General features: G+C 41.3%; 1 protein-coding gene across 1 annotated transcript in view; it reads right to left on the bottom strand.

Annotated features, from left to right (window-relative positions):
- Nucleotides 1-257: 257 nt before the first annotated feature.
- LOC146854280 (zinc finger CCCH-type antiviral protein 1-like) overlaps nucleotides 258-16,249 on the bottom strand; it is a 230,261-nt gene continuing 214,269 nt past the window's right edge. The window contains exons 11-14 of the mRNA XM_085652057.1: nucleotides 14,754-14,850; nucleotides 13,876-14,006; nucleotides 12,062-12,210; nucleotides 258-3,300 (exon numbers count right to left, since the gene is read on the bottom strand). Of these exons, the coding sequence (XP_085508183.1) occupies nucleotides 3,020-3,300; nucleotides 12,062-12,210; nucleotides 13,876-14,006; nucleotides 14,754-14,850 (658 nt within the window). The 3' untranslated portion in view covers nucleotides 258-3,019. The remainder of the gene's footprint in view (nucleotides 3,301-12,061; nucleotides 12,211-13,875; nucleotides 14,007-14,753; nucleotides 14,851-16,249) is intronic.

Below are 16,249 nucleotides of genomic sequence, written 5' to 3'. Positions count from 1 at the left end.
CTAAAATGAGACTACATGCATTATAATTAATGTAAATACATGATGTACAATTTATTTGTGGCATTATCAGCAGTATCAATTTTATACTCAGAGTGAGACATCAAATTAAATGCCAAAGCGACATAACTTATGGCTCCTGTGTACATATAGCTAATCGTTGAGTGGAATGTATGGTCCGGTGTCTGAAGAAAGCTGTTCAATTAACTTAATTAGTGCTGAATGCAGGCACTGTTTTATCTTTTTATTTTCTGTCCATATTGGACTACAATTACTAAAGATATACAAATGTCAGGTTGCAGGGGGAACTATATGCTTTTTTCAGCCACTTGAACTAGACATATATGCTAACAAGGAGTCTCCTTGTTAGCTAGTGTTTGAGCCACCATTGGTACATGAGGAAATCACACATGACCTGCGCCTCTCAAAGACAGTTAGAGGGCAACATACATAAACCATGGGGGTAAGTCCCAGCCTGTATTTGACTTTTTTTGTGATCTTAAGAGGTAATTCTTTTACTGTGTTTCAAGTAGACTATTAATCTATTTATTTAGGAATTTTATAAAGAGACAAAATGTACCTTGCACCAACTACAGAATGCAGTGGAAAACAACAGAAAATATAAAATACACAATGGAAGAGTGCAACAGTTGTAAACCCAATATCCCTTCATTGCCACATCGATTGCCACGTGTTTAGCGGAAGACCGACTTGAAAAGTTTTATCTTTAGGAGTTCTTTAAAGTAAAGGTGATTTAATTCTGCTCTCAGTTTGTGGTTCAACGAGTTCAGAGTCTGGAACCCCGACTGCTCAGATAGCCGCTTAAACGTTAATCTTCTGAGTGGTTTGATTTTATTTTTTCTGGGTGCCTCTCCGTGTTTGGACCAGGTAAAACTCTTCTGATTAGCTCAAATGAGAGCAAAAGATGTATCAAAAGTTGTTTCTACTTTATTTCAGGTGGGATTGGGTGTCCGGGTTTACAAATTCAAAAGCTGTTAATACCATGATTGACAGAGAATGGAGAATAAAGCACGAAAGTTAGCATGGCACTAATGGCTTGATGTGATGCACTTGATAATTTGGTATTTTCTCCACCTAAAAGAGGAGTTTAGCTACAGATCCTATTTCTGTTTTCTAAACTGTGGTAAGTGTCCATTTCTGAGCATGTTTGTAACACTGTACAGCTTCTGAAAGCCATTTCACAGTCACTACTGTTTATATGCTGACGTGCAAACGTATTAGTAAATGAGGCAAAATGCCTGTCGCTCCAGTTGGGAGACAATGCTCCCTGCCATAAGGGACAACCCTTACAGTGTACGCCTACCTGCTTCCTATGTGCAATGATTTCTTTTATAAGAAAAGAGACAAATCACAGCAGGAATCAAACAGTTAACAGCATCTGTGCATATTAGCTCAGTAGATGCTTCATACATCGATTAATTGTGTTATTCACACAGGTATGGAGAGATAAGTTCCCCAGCTCTTGTAAAACGGAGGATGGGAAGCCATTCCTCAATACGAGAGCTTACGATGATTACCGATTAAAGAGTCTAGAATGACCCAATGTCACAAAAACATCAGCCAGAGCACCTCAATACTTATCAGATATCCCAAACAAGAGTGTATCATTACAAACAAAAGACAACTACTTGGTGGCCATAAAAGTTGACAATAAAATTAAGAAAATCCCTTTTGAGAAATGCATCATTAGATGGAATTGTATTTGACAATTTTGCTTAAGAAATTCCCCAGACCAGTGTAGAACCCTGGATCCGAATCTTAAATTAAAAAAATACAAATCAAATACCCGTACATTAACAAAACTACAAATCGAGAACAAGGAATAAATAGGAAGATGGAGGACTATGATGTGCAAATGCTCAAGACAGATAAGAGAAGGAAAACACATTGAAGTGGGAGAGGGGAAAAGCGAGAAATGATTCAGATGGTATACCCTAAAAGAAAACATTGCAAATGAAACAAGAAGGAAGAAGCACATCTATGTGATGAAAAGGAACATTTTACTGGAACTTTTAAAAATGAAGGTCATTTAGCAGGTCCTGTTTGTTTATCCATTGAATGTTTTTTTTTTTAACTCTTTGAGTAGCTGGATTCACCAGATCCAAATTCCTCTAATGATATTCTTCATGCTATCATAAGTATATAAACTATCATGTTCCTGGACCTGCATTATAAACGTCTCAGGTACTGGAATCACAAACTCTTCTGATGTCCCTGGACAGCATACCACGACACATCATATAATTCACATTTGTCATGATACCTCAAGCCTTTCTTCAAAGGTCAGTCAATGTATAAGTGTGTCTGTACTGAGCAAAGATTGACCACTTCTTTACTCATATGGCTAAGTGAGCTTGATTTACTATTAAATGACCAGCCCACAATTGGAATCTGCTGAAAACAAACTAAGAAGTGTTAGAAATGACTACTGATGACCTTTAATAACTACAAGTTAAAATCGTATTCGAAATATTTGTACAGTGGAACCATTAACTATCATAACAAAGTATGCAATGGTTTAAAGACATCTACATTGCTAATAATATTTATTTAACAAAATTATGATCATGAGGTAGACTTTATGTTTAAAGGTCTGATAAAGTAAGGCCATAGCTGAATCCCTCAAGTAAAAAACTGAGAACAGTAGAGTTTTAAAAAAATATGCAGAATTTAATTTTTTCTATTGCTATATTACAACGCTTGCATTTTTTTTAATGTGGACTTTTTGAAAAAGGTCCAACTGATTTTCAGGATTTAAGGATTAAGTGCCTCTATCAAAGAAGATTTTGGGAAACTGAATTTCTGAAAAACAAAGTAAACTTTGTCTCAGTGTCATTTCATGAGCTGGACTACTAGAAAAATCTAGCATTTTATTAGACTATTTCATTAAAATATTAGAATTTTGTGAAAACGGTTTGATATCCATTAAGAAAGCAGCAATGTTTTGAAATCATGCACTTCAAAAATCCTGTTACTTAACTAAGATAGACCCACTCCACATTTAGCAGATGCAACATGATTTGCTCTTAGCGTATTCAAAAATGTATTCAGGGTAGATTTGAGGCTTATCGAAGATGACAAAAATTGACGGATCCTGACATTTATCTGCACAGCTGTCATAGAAAGTGTTCTTGGTACCAGGTCTTGAAGGTGGGCGTGTATAGCTGGCGTCTCCATTGACAAAGTCCCCCACCAGTACGCGTGCCAGAAACATTGTCCTGCTGGTCGAGTTAGAATTACAATAATTGTGGGAATAGGATGCATCCCTGGCAAAGTAACTCCCTGAAAAAAAGTGGAAAATTACGTATTAGTCACAATCATACAATTACCCTTTTGTGAACACAGCAGAATAGTGACCCAAACATTGACGATCCATTCCTTGTCCAACCAGTTTTTACAATAAAGCGAAGAGCTGACCTTTATTATTTTCAGATCCATAGACAATATCACATTTTGGGCAAGTTGAAGTGGTATAAAACTACAACAGAGACCAGAGACTAAAGCAATATTTCAGCATATAATAAGAAAAGTACTCCTATTTTAAAAAAAGTGTGTCTTCCTAAGATAGACTATCTGTAACAACCAAACCGATATGTCCCTTGTGTTTTTTTTTTTTGGGCTGTATCGATCAAATACAATACCAGATAGGATTGGGCTGTTTGGGTGTAGTGGCAGAATCTAATAACAGGTTGCAATGCGGTTGTTTGGGATCTGTTGACAAATTCTAATAACTGGTTGCACCAGTGCTGTTTGGAGTGCATAGATACAGTAAAATAATAGCAATAACTGGTTTCCCTTTGGCTGTTTGTGGTGAAACAAAAATCTAATAACCTGTTCCATTGAGGCTAGTTAGTATGCAGATAAAATCCAATGACAATATAACCTGGCAGGGCATGAAGAAGGGAACTAGATCAGTACACTCCACTCCTAACTGCCCACACGGCCTCAGAAAGCAGCCCACAAGTCATCAAAATTAGTGCATTTTCAGTGCTTTTTCTATAGAAATTGGTGGAACAGCTAACAGGAAGGATCAGCAGTGAAAACTGTTGCATTAAAGGAGGAAGGCGACTGATTAGGGCGCAACTACCAAATGACGCTACGGACGTCATCTTCTGCCCAGGGATATGGATGCGGCCTTACAAAATTGAGCTAGCTGTGTCTAAATGCCAAAGGCAAGATTGTCCATGCCCAGTGGTACCCACTGGCGAAGGATGTTAACTCCTCTGTCCCTGCCACCAGTTTTAATCTAATAATATGACCCATTCTGCATCTCAGCTACTGTCACTGAAAGATAGGGCTCGTGAATTGGACCTGGAAATTACTCCTAATTTATATCAACTGGTTGATGAAAATGCATATTATGTTCCTTTAGCTTGTCTTGTGACTAATTAAAAACTAATCTTCAAGAGGATATTAGTCAATATGAGGGCAGCAATTGCACTTCAACAATCATATCAGAGCATAAGGGGGAAAAAATAAAAAAAATCCTCAGATGTCCTGCTATACACCAAGTTAGTCAGCAATACTAGCCCTGGTTCTTTTGAGTTCTGTTTTGTTCTCCTTTTTTCTTTTTTAAGGGATGTCTAGAAGTCAGGTTAGTGAGATAACATTTTTGGCATGGAATGTAAACGGGCTTCGGGTAAAGAGTAGGAGAGATAGGATAATGTTGTATTTAAAAGAATGTCCTGCGCAAGTTATTATTTTGTTAGACTCATCTTACAGAAGAAGAAAGTAGGGAGTACTTTAAATTACAGAGGTGGATCGCATATGCTGTTTACTCTAGGCAGACATTGGTCACGAAGGGGGTAGCATTATTGATCAAACAAGGGACAAATATTTCAGTAGAAAGAAGCGTCTCTAATAGTGCGGGAAGGTGGCTGGTGGCAATGTTAAATATCACTGGTCAAATTTTTACAGTGGTATGGTATTATGGTCCGAATCAGGACGATATAGGCCCATTATATGAGTTGGCAAATGAGATTTTAGGTTTTCCAGATAAGATTATAATGGCAGGAGATTTTAATACTGTTCTGGATGATAAAGTAGACAGATCCCAACATAGTAGAGCGGTTTCCAATCCTAAAATGTCATGTAGAGTTCAGATGTTGATGGCCCAGCTTGGTCTTTGTGATATATGGAGGTGTAGGGCAGGTTCTCAACCTGGTTTTACTTACTATAATAAAAAGTATAAACATAAATCTCGCATCGACTACTTCCTGATAGACAGGGTACTTAAAGATATGGTAGTTGAAGTTAATCACTTGAGAGTACACCTGTCGGATCATTCAGCCATTCTCCTTCATTTGAGGTTAGGAGAGAGGAGTGTAAGCTCCAGGTGGGTGCTTCAGCGCACTATTCTATTGGAAGAGGAGGTTATTGAGCAGTTAAAAGTCGATACGGTAGAATTTTTCGATAGAAATCTAGGTTCAGCTAAAATTGGCACCGTTTGGGATGCTTATAAAGCTTATTTGAGGGGTAGGCTGGGCACTCTAGCGGCAAATAAGAGACGAGTTTACTATGGAAAAGTATCAGGATTGGAAGAACAGATTCAGAAGGCTGAGGGGGCTCTGAATAATCCAGGCCGACCGGTGGAAGTAGAGAGGCTGCTAGCCAAAATTATTAATCTAAAAGCAGAGCTGTCAGGAGTTATGAGCGACCGTGTCAGAGAAAGGTGGAAGGCCAGCCAGCTGGCACACTTTGAATATGGTGAAGGCTGTGGTAAACTATTGGCATGGAAGGTGAAGAGTGATCGGGTTTGAAATCTCATAAAAGAAATTGATTCAGGGGCAGTCTTGAGTGACAGCCAAGGGATTAGTTCGGCCTTTTTCACTTACTTTGGGAAAGTATATGAAGAACATTTGGTAATAAATAAGGAGGTTGTGTCACCCTGGCTAGAGCATCTTGAGCCTCTTTCGGACGAGGCAATGGAAGCCCTAGATGATGAGATTACTTTGGAGGAACTTGAAGAAGCAATAAGGGGAGGGAAGCGAGGGAAAGCGCCAGGGCCGGATAGCCTTCCTCTTGAGGTTTATGCGGTTCTGGCTGGGACCATAATTCCCATTTTTAGACAACTTTTTAATACAATATTCCAGACAGATACTGCCTTTCCTGACTCTTGGAAGGAAGCCACTATAACTCTAATTCTAAAACCTGGGCAACCCCCTAAAAAGGTAGATTCATATAGGCCCATTTCTCGGCTAAACGCAGACTATAAGGTGCTTGCCAAGGTTATGGCAGGAAGGTTGAATGGCTATATGTCTCGAATGGTTAATGAAGATCAAAAGGGGTTTATAAAAGGAAGGGCGTTGAAAGAGTTGACATACTCATTGATTGGCTCTATAGATATGGCAACTGCCTATGGCCTGCCCTTGGCAGTGATAGCGTAAGACGCAGCTAAAGCGGTTGACCGAGTTAATTGGGCCTTTCTGCTGAAGGTGGTTAAACATTTTAACTTAGGTCCTAAATTCCGTAGAGTATTAAGCAATATCTATGCTGCTCCGGAAGCTAGAGTGTTAGTCAATGGGATGTTGACCTCCCCAGTTAAAATCATGAGAGGGACTAGGCAAGGATGTCTGCTCTCACCGCTATTGTTTGATCTTAATATCGAACCACTGGCTAGAAAAATTAAAAGTTGTAATAGTATTGTGCCCTTTGAGTTTAATGGTTGGACAAAGAAGGTCGGGCTCTATGCTGATGATATTTTAATCTTCACGACGAACCTCCCAAAAACTATGAAGGCTATAATGGAATTAACAACCGAGTTTGGCAAAGTATCAGGCTATGGCATTAATAAAGATAAAACAGAAGTGATGAGCTGGAATATGGGCGAGATGGGGATTGTTGTTAAAAGAGAAATCAGATATTTGGGGGTAAGGATTACCCAAAATATTGCCGATCTTACTAAGGTCAATTTTGACCGGGTTAGAAAAGAGATTTGTGCCAGTATTCAGGGGTGGATGCATCTTCCGCTAACTCTGTTTGGTAGAGTGAATTTAGTTAAAATGATTTTGCTTCCGAAATTAACTTTTTTGTTTGATTCTATCCCCCTATCATTTAGAAAAGAATGGTTTCTTAAGTTACAGGGGGATATAAGCTCGTTTATTTGGACATCAAAAGGGTTGCGAATCAGTAAAAAGTAAATTAAGGAGGAGGCTGTTAAAGGGAGGTTTAGCTCTTCCTGATTTTAGACTTTATTCTTGGGCCTTTTTCCTAAAAAATGGCAGAATGTTATTGGATACTCCCCTGGATTCAGAAATAGGCAGAATGTTCATAGCAGTGCTTATTAAGGAGAAGGCAGCAGAAGTTGGTTTCATGTTTAAATTTGCAGACCCAAAATACTTTAAGAAGATAAGGTTGAAGACGCTGAGGGAGATGGCTGAAACATGGTTTAAGAATAGGAAGGTGTTAAATATACCATATTTTAGCCATTGGGCCCCTATTTGGGATGCTCCAGGCTCCCCAGAGTGGACTAAAGACTCACTGGCTGTTCCTCTCGAAAGAAGCGGGCATTATAAGATGGAAGCATATGCTGCTGGAGGGCCAATTGGTTTCCTGGAACTGGTGCAAGTTGGTCGTGGGCCCAAGGCTTTCAAGGTTTAAATATCTCCAAGTGCAAAGCTGTTTTCAGACTATGGGAAGAAATGTAGGAAAACCAAATGAGTTTGAGGAAAAACTTCTCTCCGCTACAGTTGTCAAAAAATAAATTGCTCTATGGTATTGGATGATCCTGGAGATGGAAGACGGCACATTTACCTTACCGGCGGATCTGTGGGGAAGATGCTTGCCAGAGACCGAGCTGGAAGACCATTGGCAAGTATCTATGACTACACTTTATAAAACAGTTAAACAGTTAAACTGTGCATAGTCCTTCATGTGTAAGCAGAAGGATATGGGATAAGGTCTATGTTGGATAGAAAGAGAAGCGCTCCATAAAAGGTATTTTGTTTGCTACCTCGGGAGCTTAGACCTTCCCTGGCATGGCGAATGTGGCTAGATAACCCATGGCTGGTATCAATAGAAAGACAAGGGGTGAAGCAGGGCAAATGAGGACTAAAAAAGAAAAAAAACAATCATATCAGAGATTTGTGAGAAGCGCACAGTCTCGGCATACTCTGTTTATCATAGATATGATTTTTAGAACACCACAACCCAATATTTGATGTCTTGGTTCCACCAGACTATAAAATCTTTAGGGCAGACCATCCTAATAAACAAGCTGGTGGGGTGGCTTTGAATGTGTATTAAAGCTTACAAACCATGGAATGGCCCATCCTTATGACATACATTGTGAAACACTACCTTTAATGCTAATAATAGATAGTAAAGTCATTACCTTAATAGTCTTGCAACCTCAACTTGCCTCCTAGTATAAGATACTGGTACAACTAAGCTTTATAACCGTGGTAAATATATATCAAATCGTTTTTGGAGATTTCAATTTATGGTTTTATCAAACAGGAGGCACAGCAGATCGTGTTCGAGATAACTTTAAGGTCTTTAATCAAAATCTGTACTAAATAAAACAAAATATAGCTTTGGTTATTTATTAAATCCGGTGTTTTCCTCTCTTAAAAAAGTCAGGGTCGATGACTCTATTGAATTAGCTTGGGCTAACATTTTGCTATTCCGTTTAGGATTCAGACCAACACTAGGTTTATACAGCATACTGATAACGTTCCTATTAAACAAGAAGAACGAAAATTATGCCCATATGAGAGTTCAGCTCCTCAGATAAATGTCAAGTTTATGTACATAATATCAAGGGTGTGCTGCGGGTATTTAATGATTGAGCTTTTGAATGCTGAATGACATAGAGGTCCACTTTATGATACTGGAACGCCTGTCTGGGTCAAGGTTCAAAGGAAGGTCTGCAGATTAATCATCTCAAAGGTCTACCACCTCCTAGCCTGGATCCCCAGCTATGTCAAATAGTGTGTCCTCATATTAGGGGCTATGTGATCCTGCTGAGGATTGTGGTGAACCCAATGGTGCATATGCCTTTGGTAGTGTGTTTGTACGTGGTAGGCGAAGAGAGAAGGGAGAAGAGGAGTTGGATGAGGAGGAAGAGGAGGCATAGGAGGTGGAGGAGGAGTGGCAGGGGCAAAGTGGATGGGGCTGGTGCTCTTGTCCCGGGACCTCTTTTTGTTTCTCGGAAGCCACGCCTTTGAACCTGATGACCCTGCCACTGAGGCAAGTCTTGTTTCGGTGGCAAAGGTGGTGTCTGCTCCAAGAAGGCTTTAGGTACCGATGGCGTCTTGGGGCATATTGACTATTGATGCCAGCATGGAATACGGCATGGGAAACACCAAAATCTTAGCCTTGGCAGGTGGTTGGGAATGTTAAGAGCCTGTGGATGAGGGGGTTGCCAGATCTGTGGGCTTTTCGTGAGTTCAACCTGTGCCAGAGCCATGCACTGTCCCAGAAGACTGGCTCAATTTTGAGAGGCGAAAGGCCCAAACCCAAAAAGAGTGGTGCTCTGCCTCAAGGAAGTTTAGTGGATTTGGTTTTAGTGTCTGCCATACTCACAGCTACCGGCATTGTCCGTCTACATGGTCCTGTTGCCTCAACATCATGGTGGGGTTCTTCCTGCTCTACGTCTGGACCCAAGGAGAAAACAGCCTCCAGAGACATCTGGCTTTCTTGATGTCCTCTGTGGCGGGGGTTTCTTGCCAAACAGTGTCTGGGGTGTCCTCTGTGGAGTGTCTGTACATCTTAGGATGTGGCCAGCATCTGTCCTTTACATGACAAAGAGTCTTACTGGACCTAACCACCAGGCAGGCCACTCATTTAGTGCTTTCGTGTTGAGGCAACAAACAAACCTGTGGAGGGTCAGACCAAGGGTATTTTGCATTACAGCTGGGGCAGTGTTGAAATAGAGTCCATCACCACCTGTGCATTCTCGAAAGAGAAATGTCGAGTAGGGGCTTTAGGGCTCAGCACCCAAACGTTTATTAATCCTCATGTCATGGAGTCTAAGTAGCAAGTCAGCAGTAGTACATCATTTTCTGCTCTAAATGGTGTTGAAAGTAGACCGGGAATGGTGGAACAAATCGTTGAAGGTCACATAGATCCTGGCACTCTGGTCTTCACATCTGAATCCAATGACAGAAAATCAATCTAAAATGGAGCCGGTGCCCATAAGTAATGTACACATAAGGAGGAGTCACCATATACCTCGTGACATGAGAGAATTCTTCAAAGCAAAACAAGTTGCAAATGCCCAAGCCCACCACTAGATGGCAGGAGTATGCAGAGTGTGCGTATCTACATTAACAGACACCCACATACACACACACACACACACATGCACAAACACACGCTAGAATTCACCAATGGCACATGCCCTCAAAGAGACTTCAGGGTAGGTCCTTCATGCCTCTGATCACTGCTGGATATGCGGCGAATAGGAGGGGTATTTTTACACATCTAGTGGTCTTGTAGGTGTATACAACTATTGTGGAAAGAGACACCGGGCCATGTAAAAGACAAAATGGGCTACCCTGTTGCGCATGACCGTACAGTGATTATATTGGGCATAAACTGAATAATATGAAAGAAATTCCATTCCATTAATATCTCAAATGCTGGAGGCAGCACAGCAATCTATAGGCTTGTACTGGAAAACGAAAGAAGCACCACATATATCCCACTCTCCTTTCCCGCCTCCCCTCATATCCTCCCCCAGGCAGTCTTAGAGCTGCAGGATTGATGTTTTCCTAATGGGAATGGTTAAATGGAAAAACAAGGCATTAGCAATAGTAGGAGATCTAAGTTGGTAGACCACAGTTAAGACCTGCCATATTGGATTCTATGAAAATGGATTCTATGAAAATGTGACTTAATACATTTTTACAGCTCCATGCCCCTTTTTGATTTGTTGATTTCTGATCAAAATTGTGTAACCTTAAAAAGAAAATGTGCATATGAAGAAAAGAGACAAAATGAAACAAACCTTAACAGGTAAATCAATAAGCACACAGGGTTACTTCACAAACTTGTGCAGGGAAGGAGCTATACATGGGGATAAACGGCAGTGGGCTGGGGGGATCCCCTATAGGATATCCCGATCTCCTTGCACTATTATATCATTCTACTGTTTCTCTTTAGGATCTAGACAGCTAGGATAGTGGATGGTATAAATAGGTGTTTCTGTGCAGTATAAAAGTGAACTTTGCTGTAAGTATTTTAGTAAAGTATGAACTTCTACACCCAAGAAAGAAACAATGCAAGTAACAACTTCAGACATATTCTATCCAGGAGCAACATGATCAACAACAGGACAGGTGTGTGCAGATTATCATTCACTTAACTTTGAATGTAGTAGAGGGTGTATGCATCGTAGTCCCCAGGGTCGGACAGGGACAGAAAATAGGCCCAGGCACCAAAATAAAAGTGGCTCCATTAGGGAATCTGCTAGGTAGCTAAAATGTGTCCCACATTTGTTAATCAGTGTCGTTTTGAACTTGTAAAGGCAAGCTCTATATGTGTTATAGGCGAATGCATGCATTTGTGCTTGCTGCAGGAAAGTTTGTTGCAATACCAGTGAAAAAGGAGACCCACCGGGCCACAAAACCGGCCCACAAACAGCCAAAACACCGGCCCACACACTGACCTGTGAGGCCAGCCCTTCGGGCACTGCTTGATTGCCCTGTAGACCAGTCCGACCCTCATGGTCCCTTTGACTAGTGCACTCTTGATGCCCTCCAAGTAAGAAAATCCCAAAAACTAATTATGATCTAAGGTGCAAACATTTCTGCTCAATTAAGTGTGCATTGTGGTTGTCTCTTAAATAAAACACTTTTGCCACTGTGGGAATGGAACTAGCTTAACCTGCCTTAATTTCTAGCCTCTTAATGAAAGCGCAGCCTGTGAGTGAAGACCCATACTAGCGCGGGATGCACAACAAGATGTTCAGCTATGGGTCTGTCAGTATAGCACAGTACAGTGCATCTAAAGCTTGGCAGCTGTTTTGTTTGTCATTCTAGACAGTACCCATTCCAGGATACAGAAGATCACTGACACAAATTCAATCAGTGGTACTCACCTTTTCCATACACAGTCCCATTCAATCCACAGACTCGCCAGTCAAAGTTATGGTGACAGATGCCATCCAAATACATGGGTTTTGTACCATGGAACAATTGTTTCTCAAGCACTTCCTTGTTGTTCTGCTTCTTCATTGTATCCTTCTGCCTATGATGAGAAACAAACGAATAGAAGAGCAAAGGTTCCAGAGAATGAGATGTTGTATCAGTACTACATATATCACTTTAGGCTGTATTTCGATGCAGTGGCCCTCGGGTACAGCCACTGCTGTCTGGTGCCCTTGAGATATTTTCCTAACTGGGCCCAGTGTTCAGAGCCACTGGTGGCTACAGCTTTAAGCTGTGCCTATTCTGCTATTTTACATCAGCATGGTGTCCCTTCTGGCTGCTCAGCTACAGCCAGATTTCTCCCACTCCTCTTTCTTTTCACATCTGTGTTAACACATCCAAGGTGAGTCCTCTTTTCAGCAAGCTCACCGCCCAACAATCAAAGATTATCAATCTCGGTAACTGGTGATTACAGGAGTCTCCCACTTAAAGCTGAGCTTGACTAAAGCTTTTCAGTGTTCATGGCAACAGCAAGACTAGGGGCGTTTGGATCCCGCCTACCACAGACTAGCAATGACTTTCACAAGACAAGGCTTTCGCAGCCAGCACAGAAGAAGGGGACCTACATCACATCCTCTTGCTGCCTTGTTAACATTATGCCACTATAAGAGCATGCCTCGAAAAACCAAAACATTGTTATTAGACATGCAGGTCTAGTGACATGAATAATCTACTCAACCTCCCTGTAGTGTACTAGACCCGTAAATTGGTCTCAAATTGTGTGATCCTAAGCTAATATTTTATTTTATAGAGCTGCCTTATTCTTTATTATCACATATGAGAGCACCTTCAAATATGTGAATTCAATATGTCTGCTATACAAAAAACTATTTTGTTTAATAGACTAAACTTTTGTTCCGTATGTCATAAGAATGTAGCCCACATATAGGTTACACATGACCTTTACTTGGCTCTTAGTTCACCATAGTTCAGCATTGCCATCAGGGCAGGGGTGGTAATGTTTCTCAGTCATGTTTAAAAACTCACATGCAATAAATATATTACTGAAGCATGATGTGATAGTGCACTGTCATTTACAAACGGATCATTTTCCATTCAAATGGCCACAAGCATTCCCACTAACATGCAGATTTACTGATAAAGCTATAACATGTTGTGTGTTAGAAAACACCCAACACCCTACAGCCTTTAATTTCACACTGTTTGTACAGCAGGATTGTTAGGCAGTTCACTTTACAAAATCCTCTAACTTTGCAGTCAGAGAAAGAAAACTAAACACCAACCTTGAAGATAAAATAAGCCGAAAATTGTAAGAAGACATAAGCTGATATTTGACCTCTGTCTCACAGCAAATGTTACAAGATTAAAATGAGATTTAAAGGCCTCTTTATTGCTCGTTCACTCTGAGTGAATAGAACACCTGTTGATTGTCAGTTCCGCAGAACAGGCCAGTAGGTCCTAAAAATTGCTCACTCTCCTAAAATCTGACTTGCCATAGCAAGTAAACGAGTAGATTTCTCAAGGCCTGAAAAGAGTGCTCCTTTGAGCCTCCATCCTTGCTGGCCAGTGCCAGTCTAGTGTAGTGTGGCTGCTCAGTGATCCCCTGTAAGATTAACATGCAAGCCATAAGCTACCCTGACTCCTATGAAGATTTAATAGTAACAGCTCTGGAGATTTTCTCTGCCATCATTTCCGAAGCACATTATTCAACCAGGAGCTGTGAGAACTGTAATACGTTACCTACATTTGATAGAAATTCCAGAGAGTAATGTTCTGGATCCTCTGAACCTTCGAGATGGAGTGCTGTGGCATGGTCTTTTTGAAGGACTTCTCAATTTCCTTGAATTCCATGGAATGCTTGCTGACCTCCACCAACTATAACACACAAAAATCTTTTGTGAGTCTCCAGTCTGGAGGGGATGTATTCCATTCATTCACAATACTGCTGACTAAGACACATCATGGATGATCTACAGCATAAACACCTTGATCACAATACTCAGAGCAACTTCTGTGTTGGTGTAGCGACCATTTCAATGTCACTGAGATGTTGTAGAAGACCGCTACAACTGCAGATTTCCAACTTTTTGGAAATGCTAGGTGCCATGTTACAAATTGTAATTCCTTGTCATACTGAAGAAAGAAATACTGATTCTCTGGGCAGTGCATTATGACTCTGCCTCTGGCTGTGCAACCGGCAACATCTGTTTGCTATTCCATAGCTAGTTGAGAAGAAGGGGCGTCAAAAGCACGGAAGAGTAATTGTAATTGCATTTAAGAATATTTACTTTTCAAAACCATAACCAGTTCTTTTGTTGAGCGAATAACTACATAGTTTGTCTCGCTTACATACATTCTAATTCGATGCAGATTCAAGACTATTTCAATATACCAATCTGCATCCATATGACACGGATTGAACTGGCATTCACACCGATCACTTAACACAAAATATCATTTTTTTATGCAAATATCATTCTCGTGTTGATCATTCAGTGCACAGCTTTCCCCTGTCAGTGCAAATGCCAATGCAAAATTGCCCATTCACCAGTGCAATCCATGCAATCCAGCCTTTTTTACTACTGCAAAAAAGTGAGCTTGGGGAAGAACGCTAGATTATACCTTGTATCCCACATCGGGTACTGCTGTGCTGTCCCAGTATCCAGGAATCCCTTTGGTTGAAGAAGCCGGTTGGTTTGCTGTAACTTTGGATCTGGTGCTTAATAAGGGAAATTAAATGCTAAGTTAAGATCACATATGCATTCCCTGCTTTCTTCATTCCAATTCAAGGTACCACCATCTACTGAGCATCTCCCTAATGCTTGCTTCCAACAGCTTGCTCCATCATCCCACACATTCGAATTTACATCTGCCCCTATGCCTCTTTTTGTACCTGCTGCTGTTCCACAATGAACCAAGACCATCTTATGGATGTGTTTATCACAGCCGATACATTTTCATGCAAAGAACATCACCTGGCCTGTTGGTCAATAGCACTTCACATGTAAGAAATTGTAGTTGGCATTCCTTATCACCAATGCAGGACCTTTTCTTCCAACGTGCAGAGTGCTTTAAATTAGAAAACCAGGCTCGGCTATGGGTGGCATGTGACACAGGGCCATGTGGCAACTATGGCGCATGGACAAATGCTTCCATCATTGGATAGGACATAACCTCCCCACCCCCTCCCCTCCTGAGCTCAGAGACAGTAAAACCTGTTCGGACCTTTCTTACTTTACACATACAATCACAGCACTTTTTAAGAGCTGAGGGACAAGACAGATCGTGCCAAGCCGGCACTGCTCACAATTAACTTCACTAAGACATTTCATTTTGTTTTTCACTAAATACCAAACAGCCTTCAGGCACAATGAGAAAAGTACAAGGCCGAATACAAAACAGTAACATGGGGACAAAGGAAATAAATATCTGTACCCAGAGATAAAATGGAGCTAATTTAAAATGTGCACTTTATACTGCTTGCCTACCAACAGCATATGCTGCAGCCAGGGTTTACTCCAAACTGAGCCTTGACCACATTCTGTAAGGAATTGTAGCATAGGAATATGAAGCACACTGATTTTTCATAATGTTGCAGCATATACATAAGGAATACAGCAAACATATTTCTCCTCTTTTCAAATGTGGTAGACAGGATTTAGGGGACTATTACGCCTGCCACCGTATCGGGAAACGGGACCACCCGCCATTGTCGCGGCTGTCCCGCAAGTGGCATTAGGATGCGCCCACCAGACTGGCGGGCGCATCCCACCTTTTAAACATTGCGGCGGGCGGTGCTGCAAGCAGCACTCGCCACAATGTGTAAAATGCATGTTGTGCATTGGAATGCACAACGTGACAGGCACCGCGCGGTGCCTGTCACCTTGTGCATGCAAATGCAGGGGGGTACCATAGGTACCCCCCATGTGCACCCCCCAACACCCTGGGGGCCCGCAACGGGCCCCCAAAGACAAAACCACCTGCCTTTCCATGGCAGAGTCTCCACCATGGAAAGGCAGTTCACCGCAATGATGATAATATGGATGGCCCATATTCCTGGGCTTTTCCGGCCGGTAGGTAATCGGGCGGATTGCCTACCAGCGGAAAACCAGCGGACG

Source organism: Triturus cristatus, chromosome 4_1 (genome assembly GCF_964204655.1).
Source record: "Triturus cristatus chromosome 4_1, aTriCri1.1, whole genome shotgun sequence".
NCBI lineage: Eukaryota > Metazoa > Chordata > Amphibia > Caudata > Salamandridae > Triturus > Triturus cristatus.
This window is presented reverse-complemented; position numbering and strand designations above follow the sequence as displayed.